The sequence below is a fragment of the Salvelinus alpinus genome, chromosome 8, assembly GCF_045679555.1.
Source record: "Salvelinus alpinus chromosome 8, SLU_Salpinus.1, whole genome shotgun sequence".
Classification (NCBI taxonomy): domain Eukaryota; kingdom Metazoa; phylum Chordata; class Actinopteri; order Salmoniformes; family Salmonidae; genus Salvelinus; species Salvelinus alpinus.
The window spans coordinates 58,585,726-58,612,017 of record NC_092093.1 but is presented as its reverse complement, the minus strand read 5'-3'; the positions used below and the strand labels follow the sequence as shown (position 1 = coordinate 58,612,017).

The following is a 26,292-nucleotide window of genomic DNA, read 5'->3' as shown; positions in this document are numbered from 1 at the left end:
CTCTCTCTGTGTGTTTAATTCAAAGGGCTGTATTGGCATGGGAAATGTGTTTTAGATTGCCAAAGCAAGTGAAATAAACAATAAACAAAAGTGAGAAGAAAAACAACAAAAAAATGAGTCGACATGAACGTTAAACATTGCACTCTCAATGGTTTCAAAATGGTGAAGACATATTTTTTATTATTATTTTTTTTTACCCCTTTTTTTTCTCCCCAATTTCGTGGTATCCAATTGGTAGTAGTTAAAGTCTTGTCTCATCGCTGCAACTCCCGTTCGGACTCGGGAGAGGCGACGGTCGAGAGCCATGCGTCCTCCGAAACACAACCCAACCAAGCTGCACTGCTTCTTGACACAATGCCCATCCAACCTGGAAGCCAGCTGCACCAATGTGTCGGAGGAAACACCGTACACCTGGCGACCGTGTCAGCGTGCACTGCGCCCGGCCCGCCACGAGTCGCTAGTGCGCGATGAGACAAGGATATCCCTGCTGGCCAAACCCTCCCTAACCCGGACGATGCTGGGCCAATTGTGCGCAGCCCCATGGGCCTCCCGGTCGCGGCCGGCTGCGACAGAGTCTGGACTCGAACCCAGAATCTCTGGTGGCACAGCTAGCACTGCGATGCATTTCCTTAGACCACTGCGCCACCCGGAGGCCCTGTGAAGACATTTTAAAGTGTTACATTATCAGCTATAGTGCCTTTGAAAATATTCAGACCCCTTAACCTTTTCCACATTTTGTTAGGTTACAGCATTATTCTAAAATATAATTTAAAAAAAAGTTTTCTCTTCAATCTACACACACTACCCCACAATGACAAAGCAAAAACAGGTCTTTAGAAATGTTTGCTAATTTATTATAAACAGAAATATCACATTTACATAAGTATTCAGACCCTTTACTCAGTACTTTGTTGACGCACCTTTATCAGCGTTGATTCTTCTTTGGTATGATGCTACAAGCTTGGCACGCCTGTATTTGGGGAGTTTCTCCCATTCTTCTCTCAAGCTCTGTCAGGTCGAATGGGGAGCTTTGCTACAGAGCTATTTTCAGGACTCTCGAGATTTTCGATCGGGTTCAAGTCCAGGATCTGGCTGGGCCACACAAGGACATTCAGAGACTTGTCTCCGAAGCCACACCTGCTTTGTCTTGACTGTGTGCTTTTGGGTCACTGTCCTGTTGGAGGGTGACCCTTTGTCCCAGTCTGAGGTTCTGAGTGCTCTGGAGCAGGTTTTCATCAAGGATCTCTCTGTACTTTACTCCGTTCATCTTTGCCTCTATCCTGACTAGTCCCCAGTCCCTGCCGCTGAAAATCACCCCCACAGCATGATGCTGCCTCCACCATGCTTCACCGTAGGTATGGTGCCAGCTTTCCTCCAGACGTGACGCTTGGCATTAAGGCCAAAGAGTTGAATCTTGGTTTCACTCCAAGCGGGCTGTCATGTACCTTTTACTGAGGAGTGTCTTCCGTCTGGCCACTCTACCATTAAGGCCTGATTGGTGGAGTGCCGCAGAGATGGTTATCCTTCTGGAAAGTTCTCCCATTTCCACAGAGGAACTCTGGAGCTCTGTCAGTGACCATCGAGTTCTTGGTCACCTCCCTGACAAAGGCCCTTCTCCCCCGATTGCTCAGGAAGAGTCTTGGTGGTTCCTAACTTCTTCCATTTAAGAATGATGGAGGCCACTGTGTACTTGGGAACCTTCAATGCTGCAGAAATGTTTTGGTACCCTTCCCCAGATCTGTGCTTCGACACAATCCTGTCTCAGAACTCTACAGACAATTCCTTCGACCTCATGGCTTAGTTTTTGCTCTGACATGCACTGTCAACTGTGGGACCTTTTCATTCAGATAGACTGGTGTGTGTGCCTTTCCAAATCATGTCCAAACAATTGAATTTACCACAGGTGAACTCCAGTCATGTTGTAGAAACATCTCAAAGATGATCAATGGAAACAGGATGCACCTGAGCTCAATTTTGAGTCTCATAGTAAAGCCTCTGAATACTTATGTAAATATGGTATTTCTGTTTTTTTTTTATAAATTAGTAAACTTTTCTAAAAACCTGTTTTCATTATGGGGTATTGTGTGTGTGTGTGTGTGTGTGTGTGGTAGATATCTTAGGATAAAAGAAAAAGTCATCCGTTTTAGAATAAGGCAGTAATGTGGAAAAAGTCAAGGGTTCTGAATACTTTCCATGTGCCAATAGTTGAAGTACGAAAGGGAAAATAAATGGACACATCAAAATTGGATTTGTTTTCAAATTCTCTCTCACACCTTCCTGTCTGGAGAATGATGCATGCTGTTATTTGCCTATGCACGGCCTGCCATTAACTTTATTAGATTCATGCATGCGTGTGTAACAGCGCTCATTTGTGACCTTCACGGATCCCACCTGTACCCGAATAGTCGGATCTGCCACTCGTCTCGGGTTTGTGTTATTTTAACTGACTTGTCCGGAAGGGCCCGTACAGATCCGAACGCGACTGCTTGCAGTAAAGAGAGTGGAGCGTGCCACGTGTAGCTTGTTGTTGGCCAATCATAAGTCATCAAAGCGGCAATAGACTGTGTGGCAGAAGTTATGAGATATCTAATCAATGGAAGATGGAATTAAAATGACAGATTTTACAGTTAAAGGAGAAGGATAGTGTTACGAGACAGTCTGGGGGGGATGGTAATGAATACTTGTATCTGTAACAGATAGGCTACAACGACCATGAGCCAACAGGTAGGCAGCTACTTAATATTCCGAATTAAGTTGTTATTTGTAACTGTAGGATGAAAGTGCATGCGGCCTCAATTAGCCTAGCTAGCTAACGATGTTAGCCAGGTATCTTAACTAGCTTCTCCCGGTTTGATGCAGTCAAAACAAGTACTACGTAATCATTGGATGATAAATAACCTAGCTATGGCAGCTATTAGTCTACTATAGTGCGAGTCGGCTTGGTTAGTTGCTGTCTCTCCCTCCCTGCTCCCTTTGTCACTCGCTCACTGTACTCCCCCACCTGCTAGAGTGGCACCTATCTTTGATTTGTCTCTGACATTCAAAAGCTGAGCTACTGCCTTCTAAAGTCTAGGAGTATTTGCTTGGGAAGTAATATTATACACTGTGTGTCTCTGTTGCTATCAATTGATCTATTCACTTTCTGTAAAAGAGAATATGTGTAATGAAATGAGGGTTCATATAAATTATAATACATTTGGTAGCAAAATAAAATTTGGGGGAATAAGGTCTAGACTTTGTTTGTAATATTAAATAGCCTAAAAGATGACATGAGTTTTGTTAAACTTACAGATAATGAGCTTCAAAACCAACATTTTTCTAGGTCTCTCAAATTAAACAAAATCAAGATTTTGGTGCCTTATTTAATATAGGCTCAATAAACAATCATAGAAAGGGGGCGGGGTCAATTTTCAAAAGTGAAAAAGGTGTCTCTGGGGGGGAGGGGGGGTTGGTGTAAGCCATCAAGGTAAATGGAATCTTGCACGAAACATTTTTATGGGCCTAATAATACATTTTTGAATTTAAACTGAACATTTAACTTTTAATGTGTCATGAACACAACCATTCATGATATTTTCATTTGATTTTTCAAATAAATTACTTCAAAATGTATGCATGTTCGTCCACTCCAAAATTATTCCAGCATCCAAAGCTCCCCCATAATCCGCACCATGGTAGCGGCCATTGTTTAGCTCCCCTAATCGCTGGGTCTCTCATCACGTCATGGTGGCAACATTCATCCGTTGACAATTTTATTAATTTCTGTCAGGTACACAGTTCACGCTGCATTACTAAGGCCTGGTGTGTATTTGCTGTGGCGTAATTGTCTTTTTGGATAACTGCAGTGGAGATCGCTGGAAAATTGTATTTATTTTTTCAGCTTTAGTGGTGTGCTTATTTAAGACTGTTGTTTACATTGTTGCACATCGTCAGCCTCACACAATATCATCCTACCCATACCAACCACTTGAATGTAGTTATTTACTGTAGGTCTGAGGACATGCTGTGGCATCAATGGGATGAATCCTAAAGATCATCAGTCTTTTACACAGTTGCCATTGGCATCAGTGCAATATTTAGTTGAGATAGTTAGGCCTACTGTACTTTACATGCACACATACGGGTTAGGATTTAGCCCTTTGTCTTTACTCCCACAAACCTGGTCTTCTTTGCTATCTTCTGTATGGCGCGCACACACATCAAAAACCTCCTGGTGGCTCTTTCACTGTCAAATTAAACAATTCGATCAATGGAGCCCAGTGAGGGAGGGGAGTGTTAGGACACACAGCTCCACCCCATGCCCAGTAGGAATGCACTGCGATTATTCCAATATCCAAACGGATGTTTAGTATTCGATTACTTGGAAGACTTAAGCCTATCCCAAACCTTAACCCTTACTATAACCATTCAGAGTTAATTCGTAATAAATGCCTAAACTTAACCTCGGAAAGATGCAGAGAAGTAACCAAACAGTTTGGAACAACACACACACACAGACTCACACACACCGGCTCCTGCTCCTCTCTCGCCCCTTCCCCACCAGTTTGCTGAAACAAGCAGTGCAGTGCACAAGTCTCCATTGATGTTTCATATGCACTACCGTTCAAAAGTTTGTGGTCATTTAGAAATGTCCTTGTTTTTGAAAGAAAAGCAATTTTTTTTGGTCCCTTTTAAAATAACATTCAGTTGATCAGAAATACCGTGTAGACATTGTTAATGTTGTAAATTACTATTGTAGCTGGAAACGGCAGACTTAAAATATATATATATATTTTTTATATATATATTTTTTAAATATCTACATAGGCGTACAAAGGCCCATTATCAGCAACCATCACTCCTGTGTTCCAATGGCACGTTGTGTTAGCTAATACAAGTTTATAATTTTAAAAGGCTAATTGATCATTAAAAAACAATTTGTAATTATGTTAGCACAACTGAACTTTGCGAGATCTTCAGTTTCTTGGTAATTTCTCACATGGAATAGCCTTCATTTCTCAGAACAAGAATAGACTGACGAGTTCAGAAGAATGGTCTTTGTTTCTGGCCGTTTTGAGCCTGTAATCAAACCCACAAATGCTGATGCTCCAGATACTCAACTCGTCGAAAGAAGGCCAGTTTTATTGCTTCTTTAATCAGAACAGTTTTCAGTTGTGCTATAATGGGACTCTGTACGCCTATGTAGATAATCCATTAAAAAAATCTATTTCCAGCTACAATAGTCATTTACAACATTAGCAATGTCTACACTGTATTTTTGATCGATTTGGTGTTATTGTAATGGACAAAAAAATAGCTTTTCTTTCAAAAACAAGGACATTTCTAAGTGACCCCAAACTTTTGAATGGTAGTGTACATATATACACACAAAAGTATATATGTGGGCACCCCTTTAAATGAGTGGATTCGGCTATTTAAGCCACACCCATTGCTGACAGGTGTATACAATCGAGCACACAGCCATACATTGGCAACTGTGGAAATGTCTAGGAGCAACAACGGCTCAGCTGACAAATGGTAGGCCACACAAGCTCACAGAACGGGACCGCCGAGTGCTGGAGCACGTAAAAGTCATCTGTCCCCGGTTGCAACACTCACTACCGAGTTCCAAACTGACTCTGGAAGCAACGGCAGCACAATAACTGTTTGTCGGGAGCTTCATGAAATGGGTTTCCATGGCTGAGCAGCCGCACACAAGCCTAAGATCACCATGCGCAATTCCTAGGCGTTGGCTGGAGGGGTGTAAAGCTTGCCGCCATTGGACTCTGGAGCAGAGGAAACGTGTTCTATGGAGGGATGAAATATGCGTCGCCATCAGGCAGTCCGACGGAAGAATCTGGATTTGGTGGATGCCCCTTAGATCAAGTGAAGGGAAACGCTACAGCATACAACATTCTAGACGGTTCTATGCTTCCAACTTTATGGCAACAGTATAGGGAAGGCCCTTACCTGTTTTCAGCATGACAATGCCCCCGGGCAAGGTCCATACAGAAATGGCTAGTTGAGATCGGTGTGGAAGAACTTGACTGGTCAGCACAGAGAGGTTTTGAGGTCAGGGCTCTATCAAAACATCTTTGGGATGAATTGGAGCGCCGACTGCGAGCCAGGCCTAATCGCCCAACATCAGTGCCCGACCTCACTAATGCTCTTGTCCCCTCAGCAATGTTCCAACATCTAGTGGAAAGCCTTCCCAGAAGACTGGAGGCTGTTACATTAACTCCATATTAATGCCCCTGATTTTGGAATGTGATGATCGATGAGCAGATGCCCACAATTTTGGTCATCTAGTGTATTTTTAAAACACATATTTCGACTATCCACATATCTGATATTTTTATAATCCCCGAAATAATTTCAAATGCCTATCCCTAATGCCCAGAGCCTTGGCAGCCACCCCTCCCAGTTAATCAGAGGGCCTGCAGACTGCAGTCAGACCAGCCCCACCTCCACTCACCCTCGGGGACCTCGAGCACTGGCTCCCCTCCCCTTCTCCGTCACACCTCCTGGAAACCTTCCACCAATTAATAGGCCCCCCTAATATAATATGGAAGGTGATATTGACCGCCTGAGAAGCAGTATCTTTTAGATGGAGAATATGGGAGCCTTTCAATCATATCCTCATTGCAGTATTTAAGCTGTAATTTATAAACAAACCCTATTTTCCCACAAACCTTTTTGTAAAACTAAATCTCTGGGTGGTTTTGGGGACGCTGTTTACACAGAGAAATCTCATTTCAACTTTTCAGAGTATGGCACATGCATACATGAATTGTTGTGTTAGTCAATAAATGCAAAGCATTTAACTTTTTTATGGCATGTTTGTCTGTCATTTTGAACCATTGTTCATTTTATTTGTTTTGTCTATAGCTAGGCCTCGAATAGATCTGCTCAAGACATAGAATGTGATTGGAATGGATACTGGGAGACTGAGTCCCTGATTGGCCGAAGGACTGGGCCGGAGGAAATACCAAACGGTGAGTCACTATGGAGGTTCACTGAAACACTAAAGAGTTCACTTAACAGTAGGGTAGCAGTGGTCAATGGTCAAAATTATGATTTCAGTCCATTTTGTGGTGCGTTAAGGTTAGGCTGTGATTATTTTGCTCTGTAGCCCTGAGATTTCCTTTATGATATTTCAACACAGTTAATCTTTAGTCAGAGTGCAACAAGGCCCGAGGGCGACCATTTTGTGTTAGAGCAGTAAGTGTTACAGTTATATAGTGAATCCATTTTGTTTCCGGGTAACTAAAGTACAGTCCATTAATCTGCTTCGGAAGGCTCACAGTTGCTGCTTCTCACTGCCTTTCCGTGAAAATCCGGGCCCCTCCAGCGGCGGCCACCCCCTCTACCACAGACCCCATTTCACTTCATTTGACTTTCATGGGAAGCCGTCTTCATCTCTTACCAGGAACTCAATCCAAATTCCATCAGACATCAATTTACATAATGTACCAGGGAAAGAGATGCATTCATGTCCTCTATATACAATACACATGTGTTACTGTACTGGTGGGGGGGGGGGGCATCCCGCCTCTGTCTCCTACCACAGGCAATGAGGCGGTCCAGCTGCTTACGTCTCAAGCGAACAATTGAAGTGCACATAAGACGAGGAATGTAATCTGCTTTGTTTGAAAGGGGGATACTTCAGAGAGCTTTCATGTTTTTCTAGAAGGAATGTGGGGGCTTTTCATTCACTCTGTTCAGAAGGAAAATTACATGTAGGAATAAATTGAGATGTCTCAACTTAACGCAATGCACAATTTTAAATGGTAATTGATTTGATTTTGCATTCTGTTGGCCTATGTGTGTGTTTCATGTGGCTTTTTTTCCTATCTTGTTGTAGAATCGATCCTGTCTCGAATGATGCAGGCAGAGGATAGGAAGAAAATAAAACTGAGTGTGAGTTCCAGCAAAGGCGTGGTGGAGGAATATTGTCTAAGAGTGAGTAGGCCTGGACTGACCAAACCTGAGCTCTTGATCATATCCTAACCCCATACAGAAGCCTGATATATTGACATATATTTTAAATACATATACAGTTGAAGTCAGAAGTTTACATAGACTTAGGTTGGAGTCATTAAAACTTTTTTTTTTTTCAACCACTCCACAAATTTCTTGTTAAACTATAGTTTTGGCAAGTCGGTTAGGACGTCTACTTTGTGCATGACACAAGTAATTCTTCCAGCAATTTTCCTACAATTGTTTACAAATTATAATTCACTATCACAATTCCAATGGGTCAGAAGTTTACATACACTAAGTTGACTGTGCCTTTTAAACAGATTGGAAAATTCCAGAAAATGGTGTCATGGCTTTAGAAGCTTCTGATAGGCTAATCGACATAATTTGAGTCAATTGGAGGTGTACCTGTGGATGTATTTCAAGGGCTACCTTCAAACTCAGTGCCTCTTTGCTTGACATCATGGGGATATCAGCCAAGACCTCAGGAAAAACATTGTAGACCTCAAGTCTGGTTCATCCTTGGGAGCAATTTCCAAAGCCTGAAGGTACCACGTTCATCTGTACAAACAATAGTATGCAAGTATAAACACCATGGGACCACGCATCCGTCATACCGCTCAGGAAGAGACACGGTCTGTCTCCTAGAGATGAACGTACTTTGGTGCGAAAAGTGCAAATCAATCCCAGAACAACATCAAAGGACCTTGTGAAGATGCTGGAGGAAACGGATGCAAAAGTATCTATATCCACAGTAAAACGAGTCCTATATCGACATAACCTGAAAGGCCACTAAGCAAGGAAGAAGGCACTGCTCCAAAACCGCCATAAAAAAGCCAGACTACGGTTTGCAACTGCACATGGGGACAAAGATTGTACTTTTTGGAGAAATGTCCTCTGGTCTGATGAAACAAAAATAGAACTGTTTGGCCGTAATGACCATCATTATGTTTGAAGGAAAAAGGGGGAGGCTTGCAAGCCAAAGAACACCATCCCAACCATGAAGCACGGGGGTGGCAGCATCATGTTGTGGGGGTGCTTTTCTGCACGAGGGACTGGTGAACTTCACAAAATAGATGGCATCATGAGGATGGAAAATTATGTGGATATATTGAAGCAACATCTCAAGACATCAGTCAGGAAGTTAAAGCTTGGTCGCAAATGGGTCTTCCAAATGGACAATGACCCCAAGCATACTTCCAAAGTTGTGGCAAAATGGCTTAAGGACAACAAAGTCAAGGTATTGGAGTGTCCATCACAAAGCCCTGACCTCAATCCTATAGAAAATTTGTGGGCAGAACTGAAAAAGTGTGTGCGAGCAAGGAGGCCTACAAACCTGACTCAGTTACACCAGCTCTGTCAGGAGGAATGGGCCAAAATTCACCCAACCTGTTGTCGAAGGCTACCCAAAACGTTTGACCCAAGTTAAACAATTTAAAGGCATTGCTACCAAATACTAATTGAGTGTATGTACACTTCTGACCCCCTGGGAATGTGATGAAAGAAATAAAAGCTGAAATCAATCATTCTCTCTACTATTATTCTGACATTTCATATTCTTAAAATAAAGTGGTGATCCTAACTGACCTAAGACGGAGTTTTTACTAGGATTAAATGTCAGGAATTGTGAAACTGAGTTTATATGTATTTGGCTAAGGTGTATGTAAAGTTCTCACTTCAACTGCATGTACTAATATTTGAAAATAAATATATCTAAATACATGTACTACTCACAGATATATTTCATAAATATATTTACATATTTGATTTTGGCTATTTCTAAATATGTTAGAATTATTTTTGCCATCTTACTTGTCCATATGTGGTAGTATGCATTTTACGTACATGTGCTATTCATATATTTACATGCATTTGTTGTAAATATATTTAACAGTATGCATGATTATTTATGGTCAACATGTAGATATGAATAATACTTATTTTAATATATATTGGTAATATATAGTTCATAATATATGGTGATATATGTGCCAGAAATGTAATTTTAAATGCATGTCAAATGCAATAGAAAAAAGGCACACAAAACAAACAATTAAGACTCAAATGTATTGTTTCCCTTTGTGTGCTCCGAAAGTCACTGGAAGGTCACATCTGAAAAACTAAATATAATGTACGAATTACCTCTGTGCGCTTATCTGTATTTGAAAATAAGGTATTTAAACAAGTAAACAGTTAGGATAATGTGAAAGAGTCTGTGGAAAAGAAGAAAAAAAATCCACACAAGGTGAAGAATTATGGGTTAATGTGTGACAACCCAGTGATGTCGGGCTCCAACGTTAGCAATGGTTCTGTCTACATTAAATTAATGTAGCAGGTTAGGCACATTAACGTGCCAGGTTAGGATAAGGCTTAGCTACAATGCACCCCGACCAAATCAGGTAGCCTGACCTAATCAGGTCATGACAAATGTTCATGAATATCAAATTGATACTTACACCGCAGATTCCTTTACCTCCAGTGTCCATTTTCAGACTCAAGTTGACAGTTACCCTGTGGATAATGCGGAGACAAAGTCAGTGAAACAATTCCACACAAGATGAAGAGTAGGAGGTTAATGTCCAGGAACTAGCTAGCAAAACAGTACAAAATACTAACTTTTACAGTACATTGTTCGGGTCTGTCCATAGGCAGGGAAAATGTGATTATTTTTAACTAGCAATTATCTAGCAAGCCAGTTCTAGCTATATTGCCAGAGGAACGCAGCCCAACTACAAAGCTGTGTTTGCTATCTCTGTGAAAACTCTTGCTTTGTAAGCATTTGAAGAAAATTCTTCTTCCTCTGTCACCTGGCATGAGGAAGATTTGTCAGCTGCTCTTCTCCTCATCCTCAGCTACTCTTCTCCACCTCTGAAGAAAATTCAAAATTGCAACAGCTTTTCAGTCATTTGGAGGCAGGGATGGGGGCGACCCTGCAACATTTCAAATTGTGATTGACATCTCGGGAGAATTATGTTCTAAATTCATGTCTCTTTTTGAAATTAACATAGCTAATCTTATATAAGTGGCAGGTAGCCTCAATAACTGCATAATTTATTTTCACCTTTTTAGATGCAAACCCAACTTTGGGAACCTAATGCCAAGGTACCAGAGGTCAATGTACTCAACATTACAATTCAGCATAATACAGTGCATTGGGAAAGTATTCAGACCCCTTGACTTTTTCCACTTTTTTTTACATTACAGCCTTATTCTAAAATTGATTAAATTGTTTGTTTTTTTAAATTATCAATCTACACACAATACCCCATAATGACATTTTTGCAAATGTATTAAAAATGTCAAGAGTGCGCAAAGCTGTCAAGGCAAAGGGTGGCTATTTTGAAGAATCTCAAATATAAAATATATTTGGTTTTGTTTAACAATTTATTTTTGTTTACTACATGATTCCATAGGTGTTATTTCATTAGTTTTGATGTCTTCACTATTATTCTACAATGTAGAAAATATTACAAAAAAAAAAAAAAAATGAAGAAACTCCCCGAATACAGGTGTGCCAAGCTTGTAGAGTCATACCCAAGGAGACTCGATGCTGTAATCGCTGCCAAAGGGGCTTCAACAAAGTACTGAGTAAAGGCTCTGAATACTTAAGTAAATGTGTATTTCAGTTTATTTTTTATGATTTAGCAAAAAACTATTTATTCAATTAGAATAAGGCTGTAACGTAACAAAATGTGGAAAAAGTCAAGGGGTCTGAATACTATTTTAATCACAGGACAATCACGTTTTTGACAGCACTGGGCCTGTTTAAGTAAAGTATTACTCAAGTTTCTTTCAGCAACTATAGATGTCCTTTCTTAATTTGATATTTAATCCCTATGTGACCTAACCAGGAACAACTCCAGGCCCTAGTTAGGCTAAAGTAAAAAGTAGAGTTGAGGGTTTTTCCCTGGTCAGGTCAAGTGGACATGTTATGTACTGTAGGATTACAGATGTAGGATCTTAATTTTCCCAGTTTCTCACAGCAGGAAAATAATCCTGCAGCAACAGAAAATGTGAATTATTATGTAGATTATAATTAATGACATTTTTGTATGGGTTGTTGCATTTTTTGTTTGGATTAATTTCTCACTTTTTTAAGTGGAAATTACAAAGTTTAGAATACTTTTTTTTTGCATTTCCTGCTCTGCGACAACCCAGTGATCAAATTAAGATTCTATACCTGTAACAACTGTGTCATTTCAGGAGCGACCGAAAGAGGACGCAGCAAAAATGAAGAACAAAGTGACCAGCACACAAGGTAAACTCTGAATACTGAATACTAAAATACTACTGGTTATTGATATGAATGCACAGAGTATGTTTAAAGTGATATCAAATGATAATGGCTGGCATATGCTATGTACTGTAGAGTACTGATGTATATTTACACACAGGGTTTCTCTATTGAGCAACGTTTTTAGACTAGGACTAGGTTTAATGTGTGTCCTGGAATCTGGCTTGTGGTATCATAAGAAGAGATATAACTCAGATGATTGTGGTGTGGTAGCAGTGATTGGTAAGAAGAAGGCCTGGTCGTGGGATCAGTACCTGGGAGAGGAGAAGGCCATAGCAGTTCCCCTAAGACTGTTCACTGAGGTAAGCATCACCTTCATCAATCAGTAGGTCTATCTACTACTAAAGCTTGACACGAGAGCCCTATACATTAGGGCACACTGTAACAACGGAAAATTTTGCAACAGAAAATTAAAATGTCCAGGTAGTTCCCCATGTTTGTCTGTTTTCAGTCTGAGATGTATTTTACTAAACTAGAATACAGGCCACCAGAGCTATGATTTGCATTTAAAGGCCATAAGCCAGCTGCTTGATGTTAAACATGGTCTGTTGATTTAAAAGGAAGGATGTTAAGGACCTACTGTACAGTATATAGTTTACGGGACTATGCAAAGGTACACTATATAGAAATGTATGTGGACACCCCTTCAAAAGATGCAGAGCAGCCGCACATAAGCCCAAGTTCAGCCAAGCATCGGCTGGAGTGGTGTAAAGCTTGCCGCCATTAGACTCCGAAGCAGAAGGAAACGTTTCACCATCTGTCAGTTTGACAGAAAAATCTGCGTTTGGTGGATGCCAGGAGAACGCTACCTGCCCCAATGCATAGTGCCAACTGTAAAGTTTGGTGGAGGACGAATAATGGTCTGGGTCTGTTTTTCATGGTTTTGGGCTAGTCCCCTTAGTTCCAGTGAAGGGAAATCTTAACGCTATACCATTCAATGACATTCCAGACGATTCTGTGCTTGCAACATTGTGACAACACATTTTTTGAAGGTGTGTCCACATACTTTGGGGAAGGCCCTTTGCTGTTTCAGAATGACAATGCTCCCGTGCCCAAAGCGAGGTCCGTAAAGAAATGGTTTGTGTGATCGGTGTGGAAAAACTTGAGTGGCCTGCACAGAGCCCTGACCTCAAACCCATCGAACAACTTCGGGATGAATTGGACCGCCGACTGCGAGCCAGGCCTAATCGCCCAACATCAGTGCCCGACCTCATTAATGCTCTTGTGGCTGAATGGAAGAAAGTCCCTGCAGCAATCTTCCAACATCTAGTGGAAAGCCTTCCCAGAAGAGTGGATGCTGTTATAGCAGCAAAGGGGGGAACAACTCCATATTAATGCCTATGATTTTGCATTGAGATGTTGGCTGAGCAGGTGTCCACATACTTTTGTTCATGTTGTGTATTTTCTGTGTGATTTAATGTGAATTATTTTATTTATTTTAGAACAAAGCAAATTGCAACCAGTTGTCCTTGATGAAATAGTTTCCCTATCGCAGTAGCTGGAGTTGTAGATCACACAGCCAGATTTCAGAAAAACTGCAGAGAAATCACAGATCCTCCCCTTTCCTACTGCTTTTCTGCAGGACTTATTTCTAATGGGTCGACAAGGGCCTGCAAAATAGATGAAAGTCACACTGTTTGTGTGTGTGCTCATGCGCGTGGGTGTGTGTGGTGGTGGACACCAGGATGTCCCCATTGTTTCTAATGACTGTGAATTTGAGAACGGTCACAGCACAACTATTAGACCGCAGGGGGATTAAGCAAGGATTTGAGACTTGACCCCTAAATGTCACAGTATCAAGACCCCCCCCCCCCCCCTCCAGTGTTGCCTCCCCCTCCCCCATTTCTCTCTCCATAACAATGATTTACACTGGACTAAGTCCTTTGCTACAAACACTCGGTACAGCGTACTGTATGAATTTTTCTATGAAGGGATTTGACAGGACATCTGTTCCGTCAGAGGCACAAACACCCATTTCCACGGCAACTGCGCTGCCGCGACACACTTGAGCGTGGCGGTCCAGCCTCCATGAAAATGCAAGCACAATAATGTTATGTTTCCTAGTAAATGTATAGGTTTGGATTTTCTGGAGTTATATTTCCTACTACAGGTTTGGGTTTTCTAGAGAGGATATTTTATTTATCAACATTTGGGTTTATTCTCCTGGTCTCCTGTTGGTCATTTCGTTATCTCCTTTTTTGCTAGCTCTGCTCTGTCCTATACTCTCTATCCTTATTGTCTCTCACTTTCTCTCTCTCCCTTCCTCTCATTTACTTTTCTCTCTGTATGTCCATTGCTGTCTCCCTCACACTTTCTCATTCTTATGTTCTCCTTCCTCTCCCCCACTCTCTCTCCCTTTATCTTCGTCTCTCTCTCCCTCCATCCCAGGCCCAGTCGTTCCCCCCGAGCAGAAGTGGCTTCAAGGCTGGGATGAGGCTGGAGGGGATCGACCCTCTCCACCCCTCCATGTTCTGCGTCCTGTCTGTGGCAGAGGTGAGCTGCAGCGTAGAGGGAGGGCTCTCCTAGCACACTGGGCGTGTCACACCAAGGGCTCTCCTAGCACACTGGGCGTGTCACACCAAGGGCTCTCCTAGCACACTGGGCATGTCACACCAAGGGCTCTCCTAGCACACTGGGCGTGTCACACCAAGGGCTCTCCTAGCACACTGGGCGTGTCACACCAAGGGCTCTCCTAGCACACTGGGCGTGTCACACCAAGGGCTCTCCTAGCACACTGGGCGTGTCACACCAAGGGCTCTCCTAGCACACTGGGCGTGTCACACCAAGGGCTCTCCTAGCACACTGGGCGTGTCACACCAAGGGCTCTCCTAGCACACTGGGCGTGTCACACCAAGGGCTCTCCTAGCACACTGGGCGTGTCACACCAAGGGCTACCCTAGCACATTGGGCGTGTCACACCAAGGGCTACCCTAGCACATTGGGCGTGTCACACACTTTAACTGGGTCTGTGATTTGAAGTCCAGACAGCACTGTTGTGGGTGGGGGAAATTCTCGTCCATAACTGTTACTGACAAGGGCCTTGGTAGTTTTGTGTTGTCAATTAGCTTTTTATGCCATCCCTTTTGTGAAGAAATTGTGGGACTTGGAATCTGCGTATCACATCGACCACTTTCCAAATGTACAAGATTTACGTGAGCTGTCGCTGTTGTATTTCCATCAGCAAAAATCGAATTGTATGGAGAGTCTCCTCATATATAATTCACAGTGGAACAGAAACCAACTGTTAAGCGCAAGGCCCTGCAATTAGCTTACTGCAATAGTCATGGGAAGACGGAGCGGAATGACTTTGGGATAGGGACTGCATGTACATCCATACATATATATACTGCATTTTGTTTTTCAAAGGTGATTGGCTACCGATTGCGGCTCCACATCGACGGCTACTCTGAATGCTATGACTTCTGGTTAAACGCCGACTCTGCCGACATCAGGCCAGCCGGATGGTGCGAGTCGACAGGACACAAGCTCCACCCACCAAAAGGTGATCTACAGCAGATCAGCACACCCTTTTTCTCTTTTCCCATTTCACAGTAACTAATTCTGCTGACCCAAACCAATATATTATTTTCACATGGTCCTTGTCAACATGGTTCAAGGCAAGCAACTATGGTGGATGCATAGCCAGGCCAGCTCAGTACAGCTCAGTTTGTCTTAGCTCAGTCCGGATATAATTGATATAATTGTATTGCTTCTGTGTAAGAGCTTGTGGTTGTTTGATCCTAACGGAATAGACTTCAACACATAACAGGAGAATGGTCTTTAAACTATGCATGGTTCATTTCTCTTACAAGGGCCTCATCTTATTTCCACACCATCAGCATTTAGTGCTAATACACAGCAGTCTGTTGGGAATAATGTAATGTACCTGGCACAGCAATATTTTTCACAACCCTAATCGCATTTGTTTTCTCTCTCCCCCCCCCCCCCCCCCCCTATTTTATTTCAGGCTACAACGAAGTCGAGTTTAACTGGGATAAATACCAGGAGTCTTGCAATGCTCCAGCTGCACCACAGCATCTGTTTAAATCCCATAACAGTGTAAGTGCTTGGTCGGGTTGTGGGAGTCATAAGCTTAGTGCTTCTTTCTCCTGAAAGGACGCCTGGGGCCAAAAGCTGACCTTCATTCACACAGCAGAACAGAACAATGTGTCCCAGTGGCTGTTGTAAAGCTAGCCCCACATTGCTTCAAAGAAACACCGCTTTACATCCTGTCGTGTTTTTACATTGGCAAAAGCTCAAATACAGATTGACTGAGAGGTACTGTATGACTTTAATGAAGGGAATTGATTGGTGTATAGGACAATATACACTGAGTGTTCAAAACATTAAGAACATCTTCCTAATATTGAGTTGCACCTCCCCTTTTGCCCTCAGACCATCCTCAATTAATCAGGGCATGAGCTCTACAAGGGGTCGAAAGCGTTCTACAGGGATGTTGGCCCATGTTGACTCCAATGCTTCCCACAGTTGTGTCAAGTTGGCTGGATGTCCTTTGGGTCGTGGACCATTCTTGATACACACGGGAAACTGTTGAGCGTGAAAAATCCAGCAGCGTTGCAGTTCTTGACACAAACTGGTGCGCCTGGCACCTACTACCATACTCTGTTCAAAGGCACTTAAATATTTTGTCTTTCCCATTCACCCTCTGAATGGCACACATACACAATCCATGTCTCTATTGTCTCAAGGCTTAAAATTCCTTCTTTAACCTTTCTCCTCCCCTTCATCTACACTGATTTTGAAGTAGATTTAACAAGTGACATCATAAAGAGATCATAGCTTTCAAATGGATTCACCTGCTCAGTCAGTGTCATAGAAAGAGCAGGTGTTCTTAATGTTTTGTACACTCAGTGTATGTGATATGATCAAATGTTATCTTAAAGCTCAAATTTGGTGCTCTCAAGCCTTTAGGGCAGAATCAGTGTATGCTATTTGAATATTTACTCAAACCCTCGATTGACATGAATGCATGATTTCTACGTAGTCAAATAATTGAGCCCTTACTGATGTGACTCTGTGTGTGTCCACAGACCACGAGCACCTCTAAGTTTCAGGTGGGCATGAAACTGGAGGCAGTGGACCGGAAGAACCCGTGCCTGGTGTGTGTGGCCTCGGTGGCCGACATCGTGGACAATCGCTTTCTGGTTCACTTCGACAACTGGGACGACACCTACGACTACTGGTGAGACACCCGTCATTCAGTTCAAACTGTTTTCCATTCTTTTGAAGTTAGATTTTTGTGAGTTGTAAGTTGATGAGAAATTGGAAAATAAAATGTCCACACTGTGTGTGTGTGTGGGGGAAAAAACTACAAAAGAATGAATTCTGTCTCCTCAGTTTGAAACGTGTCTAGCTTTTGTATATTGGCTTCCTTGACTGTTAAACTAAGTCCGTTGTGGAAATCAAACATGAGGTTGAGAAGGTGTTTTCATCAAGTTCTAGCCAGATGAGACATGCGATCAACATATGTTTACTGATGTTTAGTGTCAGTAATTGATAGACTACACCTTAATGTTGTTTTGTAACTATTGTACTATTGTGTGTGTGTATATATATATATATATATATATATATGCTGAGTGTACAAAACATTAAGAACACCTTCCTAATATTGAGTTGCACCCCCCCCTTTTGCCCTCAGAACAGCCTCAATTTATCGGAGCATGGACTCTACAAGGTGTCGAAATCGTTCCACAGGAATGCTGGCCCATGTTGACTCTAATGCTTCCCATAGTTGTCAAGTTGGCTGGATGTCCTTTGGGTCGTGGACCATTATTGATACACACGGGAAACTGTTGAGTGTGAAAACCCAGCAGCGTTGCAGTTCTAGATTCACCTGTTCAGTCTGTCATAGAGCATGGAATATTTTGTGCACAGTGCATATACGTAGCTGTGTTACATAAAGAGTGACGTATAGATCAACAGTAAAGGGTGTGTGCGGGTGCGCACGTGTGTGTACATGTATGATCTACAATTCCGCCTGTCTCTGTCTCCTCTCTCTCTAATCTCTCTCATCTCTCTCTCCTCTCTCTGTCTGTGTCTGTCTCTCTCTCTCCTCTCTCTGTCTGTGTCTGTCTCTCTCTCTCTCTCTCTCTGTCTGTGTCTGTCTCTCTCTCTCTCTCTCTCTCTCTCTCCTTTCTCTGTCTGTGTCTGTCTGTGTCTATCTGTCTCTCTGTGTGTCTGTGTCTGTCTCTCTCTCTCTCTGTCTCTCTCTTTGTCTCTCTTGTCTCTCTGTCTCTCTCGAGTACTGACATCAGTGATGATTTACCCGCTTATTGTTAAGAGGAGTTTGATTTACATAGCATGTGACGCATGGCCCAATTAATCCAGTGAAAGCTTGATGTGGGAGAAAAACAGAAGTCGTGTAACTAGAAATGATGTAATAGTTGAAGAGGAGAACTGACAGTCTTCTCTGTTTTGTTCTCAGAGCTGCCTGGCTGAGATATTTTGCAGTGGTTATTTTATTTGTTCTTTTCCCCTTCTTTTTTCATGTCTTACTGAGACTTTCCAAGAGGAGAATCTCCTAGTCTCCTTGCCTCACAGAAAGCATGGGTCGCCACAGCTCATTGCATTCACACGCACCCACATGTACACCTACACTCACAGTTTAACTTACACACAGGCACAACACACTTGCATGTACACACACACACGCACACGCGCACAGATTCACTCTCTGCCAGTCCGTTACACTCACCAGAGATCATGTATGGGATTCTTGGGGAAATTATAGTGCCCAAGGGACAGCAAAGTGGGGAATCGTTCACTCTGTGCAACCCATGATTGACTATTCTCACACACACACACACACACACACACGCACACTCCCCGCACACAGATTCACTCTCTCAGCCACTCCGGCTACATTCACCAAAGAGCATTTGTGGGATTCTTGGTCAAATTATAGGGCCCAAGGGACAGCAGTCAGGCAAGCCTTCACTTTGTGCAACACATGATTGGGCTATTCGGCAGAATCGCACTGCTGCTGTATCATTTCAAAGCACACAGAAATCTAATGGAATTGCACTTGTTGTGTGATTGCATGTGTATGTAGGTAGATGTTAATCTAGCCGGCCTGTACAGTAAGTGAAATAGGCCTCAGATGGACCGCCCCTCTTTTCGCAGTTATGGTTCCGGAACTGACACACCCACTCATTTTTTAGCATACAAATTTCAACAGCATGCTGGTCGCGTGGTTCAAACTACTTAGCCCATACAGCATTGTGCTCTGTGTTGTCCAATCACAGAGCATATACAAGTCACGTGACCAATGGAATCTTTCCTTTGAAATTGAGAAACATGACGGTTGTTGGTGTGGTGTTGCATTTCCAATTTCTGTTAGCTAGCTAAGTTATCAGACACAGCCCTAAAATAAACCATGAGATCTGTTAGCAAACACTCAATGGCACTGCTCTGTGCAGGCCACTCAAATTTTGCAAGATTTTATCTCTGGGTTAACTGAGAAGTCACTTTAGAACAGACCCATGGTCTGTTTCTGTGGTGGTAGAAATGCTCATGGTTAGTTGTGCTCTTTAATTCTTCAAAGTCTAAGTCGTTGGGGGGGGGGGTGGTGGTTTCTAAGCTGACATGGAATTGTTTTAAGAACTTCATACTATGGATCATTCTGCTATTTGATTTTTAATGTTTTGACCCCTTTAGGTATAAAAAAATATAAAACAAGTATTTGATAAAATATTGAATTTAGCCTTTGTTACTGTAGCCTAGAGAAACGGATTGAACCCCTTTTTTTGGGTAGGCACAAATCTACCTTCATACATTTTTTAAACCGGTATCGGTTACCTTCAGACGAGTCCAGTGGCACTTGTTGGGGTCATAGAGCAAAACACGAGAGTCTCCCCTTTCCATAGAGTGGTCATAATAGTTTATAGGTCAAACCGAGTGACCACATTTTAAAATGCCCTAATGTGGAACAACAGGATGATTTTGCGGGACAGTGTAGCCTACATGATTAAAAACGTATGGCATCACATGTGTGGCCTTTTTTTATATATGAAAATCTGGGAATATTTGGCCAAGGAAACATTTCTGGTTGACCTCGGGGAATGTAAAACAGTTAGGAAGGAAAACTGTTGAAATGGGATTGAGGGAAGTAGCAGCCAATATGTTGAATGAGCAATTAATAAGCATGGGGAGCCTCTCAAGTTTGATGAAATGACCTTATCTTTCAGTTTAATACTGCTGTCGTAGATCTTTATGAGAACAACACATTTCACTGCACCTATCTCGTGATGATAAAGTGTTTATATATTTTTTTAAACGCGCTTTTTAAAGGTAGTTAGGCCTACTGTCCTGTTCAAGTTTAGCTGGAACAAAGATGCATGTCTCTCCACCCTCACAATGTAGCCCGTGCTACAGACGGCTATATTGGTCCTCTAATACAGGACTAGTAAAGGCCCAGGGCACTATTAAAAGAATATTAATTCTACAAAAAAAACAGCTGATTTTTTTTCAGGGGGTGCTGCAGCACCCCTACTTCCCTATGAGCGCTCTACCACCTTTGTGGAAGTGCGATATCGGCGGATGCAGTGGATTGAGACACATCCAATGAAAAACATTTTTTTTAAACATATCTCTAGCTTAAACTAACAGATTTAGATGGTGATTTTTTAAAATTGTATTTGTTTTATTATGCACCAGTGCGTCAATCGACTAGGGAGTTAAAATCAGGAACCGACTGTAAAAACACGACTTCTCAACACAGAAGTTGAAACATTCATAACCGATGGGCACTACATCAACATACAAATTGTTTGGCAATTCTTGGGAGAAAATAGAACGTCAAAGTTGCACAGAAACATCGCTATCGCTAATATTTAATAACCGCACGGGTTACAAGGATTGAGAATCCATTCCCAGAACCTCTCGTCGGAGCCCTATTGCAATATTCTCCCGGTCACAAACCGTGTATTTTAATTGCAAATTGCATGTAGAGGTTATTGTTATGTGCTACCCCAGGAGGACTGAAATACATGTGTGTGTGTTTAGTTGAGGAAGTGTGTATATGTAGGAAGATAATGTACTGTATGCTGTGGTTTAGTGGTGTGTGTTTGGTTTATTTTGTTAGGACCTCCATCAGCTACTCTTCCTGGGGTCCACATAAAATGTACAAATACATGACAAAGTACAAAACAGTAATAGACAAGAACAATATTACATTAACTTCAAAATCAATAAGAAACACATTTAGAGTTATAGTGTTATGTGCATTTTAGGTGTGATGCCAGCAGCCCTCACATCCACCCAGTGGGCTGGTGCCAGGACCACGGACGACCTCTCACTGCGCCTCAGGGTGAGTAGATTGCCCAGTAGATACAATACTGTTGTGTGAAAGTCACTTTGGATGCTGTGTGGCTAATGTCTGTCAAAAAGGCCTTTTTGTATTTATTTATTTATTTTACCTTTTATTTAACTAGGCAAGTCAGTTTAGAACACATTTTTATTTTCAATAATGACTTATGATCAGTGGGTTTAACTGCCTTGTTCAGGGGCAGAACGGTAGATTTTTACCTTGTCAGCTCGGGGATTCGATTTTGCAACATTTCGTTACTAGTCCAACGCTCTAACCACTAGGCTACCTGCCGCACATATTATCATAATTCTCGTAATCTTCCACGTCAATACTCGAGTAATCAATTTAATTTCCCCTCTAATTTGCTGGTATTGTCCCCTTCCACCTCCTACTTATTTAAAGCTAGAATTCTTAGTTGATGCATCCATTTTTGGACTTAATTATATATCTTGAAGAATTTTACTTATAAATGCCTTATGAGCTTATTTCATCTGATGTACCCCAACAGAACCCAAAGTATGTATGTATGTATGTATGTATGTATGTATGTATGTATGTATGTATGTATGTATGTAAACAAACACTATAGCCTCAAAACATGGTTAAAACTATACATTTGATATCATGGATGGTCAGTCCTTAGCGCTGTGTGAATTTGAGCTGGGTTACATTTCTCCAGCCCTTAGCTAAGGTGACAATAATGCCTGCCATGGACATTTCCCAGTTGTTTTGAATCTTCAAAATCATAGTGGTAAGAACTTTTAAAGCCTCAAAGGATAAGATGATCCAACTTTCAAAATGAGTCCTTTTTGACTAGCCACAGCAGTCCACTAGCTAGCCAGACACAGCAGTCCACTAGCTAGCCAGACACAGCAGTCCACAAGCTGTTGAGCTTTCTAGCATATTCACTCATTTGTTTGTGACAATTAACAAGATAGTTAGCTCCCACATGTTCTTGTCAAAACTGTTAACAGAGTAGCTAGCAAGCAACAAGAAATGCCAAATAACAGTGTAAAAACCACAATGGCAAAACAAATCTGATTTGACCGTTTAGACACAACTTGCATGGCCATGAATCAGATTTGTATCGGATTTCAAACGACCTACGAAGGTGGTTTGAAATGTGTCTTAAAATATCTGATTCCATGTGCTTTTTGGCTGTTCAGACTGCAGGGAAAAAACACATTCGAGTCAGATTTATGCCCAAATATTTGATTTTAGTCTCTTCAAACTGCCAATGTGAACAAGGCTTAAGTTATACGTTATATGTATGACACGTGCATGATCCTGAAATGAGGCACTTTATTATTATTATTATTATTATTTTTATTTCACCTTTATTTAACTAGGCAAGTCAGTTAAGAACAAATTCTTATTTACAATGACGGCCTAGGAACAGTGGGTTAACTGCCTTGTTCAGGGGCAGAACGACAGATTTTTACCTTGTCAGCTTGGGGATTAGATCTAGCAGCCTTTCGGTTACTGGCCCAACACTCTAACCACTAGGCTACCTTCCGCCCCTAATCACAGCTGTTCTTTAGTAATACAGTACATAGTATACTGTACATGCCCTTCAATGCATAAAACATCTTAACATTAGTCATTTACTTCACAATTGTTGTTTTTGTTGATGTAGCATGATGGAACACTACATTACAGCACATAAATGTGGTCATAACTTAGTAATGTTAAGTTATTTCACAATGAGTTATATTTTAAAGCATTTAATTGACATTCAAAAATGTTTACATTTAGGAAACTCCTATGTTATTTACCGCACCTGTCAGCATTCACCTTCACTTCCTTTGCAGTTGATGCTACAGTACATAGGCTACATAGACCCGAGCTCTGCTTTAATCTTATGATTTGGAGTGGTTTGATCCGTTGACCGCTTCGACAGCCCAGCTTCATATTTTCACATTCTTCTCTAGACTTACATAAAACCAGCTCTCCTGTCAGTCTAGATGTTGTCAATCATTTAAAAGTTTCTCATCTGCAGTCAGCAGCTAGTTACGATGATATGTTAAAGTTGGCGGAGTAACGTTAAATGGGACAAAGGTATAGGAGGTGTCTAGAATTTCACTTTGTGTGGCTTTAATGTCTTATTGTGTTTACGACATAAACATTTACAAGCGTAAGGCAAAGCGTAACGAACACACGTCCCAGTCCCCTCCAACTCACAAGTCAGGAAAAACAATTGATATCATCTTTAGTAGAGGCTGTTCGCCTCCTCATCTCACTGCAACCCCCCTCCAGGTCTCTGATCACTACTTAGTTTCCTTTTCTGTATCCCTCTCCTCCAATCCTAGCCACTCAGCCCCTACCCAGATGGTCATGCACCGTCGCAATCTTCACTCGCGCTCTCTTTCTCTCCCACTACTCTCTCCTCTTCTATCCTATCCTCTCTCTCTTCTGCTAAATCCTTCTTCCTCCTGTCTTCTGATTATGTTCGGCCGTACTCACCTCCCTTTCCGCATCCTATGGCTCGGCCCTCCCCTCCTGCTCCGTGGCTGAGTGACTCATTGCGAGCTTATAGAACAGCGCTGTGGGCAGCTGAGCGAAAATGGAGGAAAACTTAACTTCCGGAGGACCAATTATCATTCACTTCCTCCTCTCTACCTTCTCTTCCTCTGTATCTGCTGCTAAAGTCACTTTCTATCGCTCTAAATTTCAAGCTTCTGCCTCTAGCCCCAGGAAACTCTTTTCCACTTTTCCTCCCTCCTAAGTCCCCCCCCCCCTTCTCCCTCTCTGTGGGCGACTTTGTCAACCACTTTAAAAAGAAGGTTGACGAAATCTGTTCTTCATTCACTCAGCCTATTGAGTCCACTGGTCCCAGTCACACAGAACTACCCTATGCCTTGACCTCTTTAAATCCTGCAGCTAGTGAGGTCTGGCTGCCCGACAACCTGCCCGCTCGACCCCATCCTTCCTTTTCCAGACCTTCTCTGGAGACCTTCCTCCAATTCCTCATCAACTCATCCCTGAGCACTGGCTGCGTCCTTTCTAACTCCAAAAGAAACCAACACTCAACTCATCTGAAGTCAAAAACTATAGACCTGTATCCCTTTCTTTTCTTTCCAAAACACTTGAGTGTGATGTCTCTGATCAACTCTCTTGTTATCTCTCTCAGAATGATCTTCTTGACCCTAACCAGTCAGGCTTCAAGACGGGTCACTCAACCGAGACTTTGCTTCTCTGTAACGCAGAGGCTCTCCGCACTGTCAAAGCTGGCTCTCTTTCCTCTGTTCTCATCCTGCAAGATCTATCCTCTGCCTTCGACACTGTGAACTATCAGATCTCTGCACCCTCTCAGGGCTGGGTGACTCAGGCTCTACACACTCTTGGATTGCGTTCTACCTGGCAGGCCGCTCCTACCAGGTGACGAGGAGAGGATCTGTGTCTGCACCACGTACTCTCACTACTGGTGTACCCCTAGTGCTCGGTTCTAGGCCCTCTCCTCTTCTCTCTTTACACCAAGTCACTTGGCTCTGTCATATCCTCACATGGTTTCTCCTATCATTGCTATGTGGATGACATTCAACTACTTTTCTCCTTCCCCCCCTTCTGACACCCAGGTGACGCACGCATCTCTGTGTGCCTTGCAGATATCTTAGCTTGGATGTCGGCCCATCACCTCAAGCTCAACCTCAACAAGACAGAGCTTTTCTTCCTCCCGGAGAAGGCCTGCCCGCTCAAAGACCCCTCCATCATGGTTGACAACTTCACAGTGTCGCTCTCCCAGAGTGCAAAGAACCTTTGTGCGACCCTGGACAACACCCTGTCGTTCTCTGCAAACATCAAAGCAGTGACTCACTCCTGCTGGTTCATGCTCTACACCATCCATTGAGTACAACCTTACCTCACACAGGAAGCGGTGCAGGTCCTTGTCATCTTCGGTCTGGATTATTGCTTTTAGCTGGACTCCCCGCTTGTGCCATCAAACCCCTGAACCTTAACCAGAACGCTGCAGCCCGCCTGGTTGTCCCGTGTCACCCTACTCCTCTGCACACTCCACTGGCTTCCAGTTGAAGCTCACATCCACTACTAGAACATGGCGCTTGCCAACAGAGCAGCAAGAGGAACTGCCCTCCCTTCAGGCTATGCTCAAACCCTACACCCCAACCTGAGCACTCTGTTCTGCCACCTTTGGTCTCTTGACCTTCCCACCCCTATGGGAGGGCAGCTCCTGCTCAGTCCAGTCCGAGCTCTTCTCTGTCCTGGCACCCCAATGGTGAAACCAGCTTCCCCCTGAAGCTAGGACAGCAGACCCTGCCTATCTTCTGAAAGCACCTGAATCCACCCCCTCCTTTCTAGCTCTGACTTTGCTGATACACTTTTCCTCAATAAATTACATATTTCCTGTGATATGTGGTTGTCCCACCTAGCTATCGTAAGATGAAAGCACTAACTGTAACTTGCTCTGGATAAGAGTGTTTGATAAATGACAAAAATGTGAGGAATCCAAGTCTGCATTTGAGAGGATATCAAAACCCTCTAGGCTCTCTCTCTCTCTCTCTCTCTCCTCTTTCTCTGTCTCCATTTTCTTCTCCCTCGTTCCCTCTCCTGTTCTACAATCTAATAGGCTGCTTGGTTGTGCCAGTCGGCTAACATTCCCCTGTGTGTTGCAAAACGGCATGTGTTTTTCCAGTTAAAAGTGAGCGTGGTGATGTGCTGTTAAATGGATCCTGTAGCACAGTCATCATACATC

General features: G+C 42.5%; 1 protein-coding gene and 1 long non-coding RNA gene across 6 annotated transcripts in view; one reads left to right on the top strand and one right to left on the bottom strand.

Annotated features, from left to right (window-relative positions):
- LOC139583361 (lethal(3)malignant brain tumor-like protein 4) overlaps positions 1-26,292 on the top strand; it is a 151,697-nt gene that overhangs the window by 10,240 nt on the left and 115,165 nt on the right. For 2 of the 5 annotated variants that reach the window (XM_071414345.1, XM_071414350.1), the window contains exons 2-10: positions 6,868-6,974; positions 7,844-7,941; positions 12,163-12,217; positions 12,467-12,555; positions 14,642-14,746; positions 15,620-15,755; positions 16,221-16,312; positions 17,305-17,456; positions 21,508-21,584. In XM_071414345.1, the coding sequence (XP_071270446.1) occupies positions 7,861-7,941; positions 12,163-12,217; positions 12,467-12,555; positions 14,642-14,746; positions 15,620-15,755; positions 16,221-16,312; positions 17,305-17,456; positions 21,508-21,584 (787 nt within the window). In that variant the 5' untranslated portion in view covers positions 6,868-6,974; positions 7,844-7,860. The remainder of the gene's footprint in view (positions 1-6,867; positions 6,975-7,843; positions 7,942-12,162; positions 12,218-12,466; positions 12,556-14,641; positions 14,747-15,619; positions 15,756-16,220; positions 16,313-17,304; positions 17,457-21,507; positions 21,585-26,292) is intronic. The other 3 variants (XM_071414349.1, XM_071414348.1, XM_071414347.1) reach the window with 3 other exon arrangements.
- On the bottom strand, positions 153-25,669 carry LOC139583362 (uncharacterized). Its single transcript, XR_011676539.1, has 3 exons — positions 25,444-25,669; positions 10,416-10,470; positions 153-655 (listed from the first exon to the last, which is right to left on the bottom strand). It is a non-coding gene; the product is annotated as an uncharacterized lncRNA (long non-coding RNA).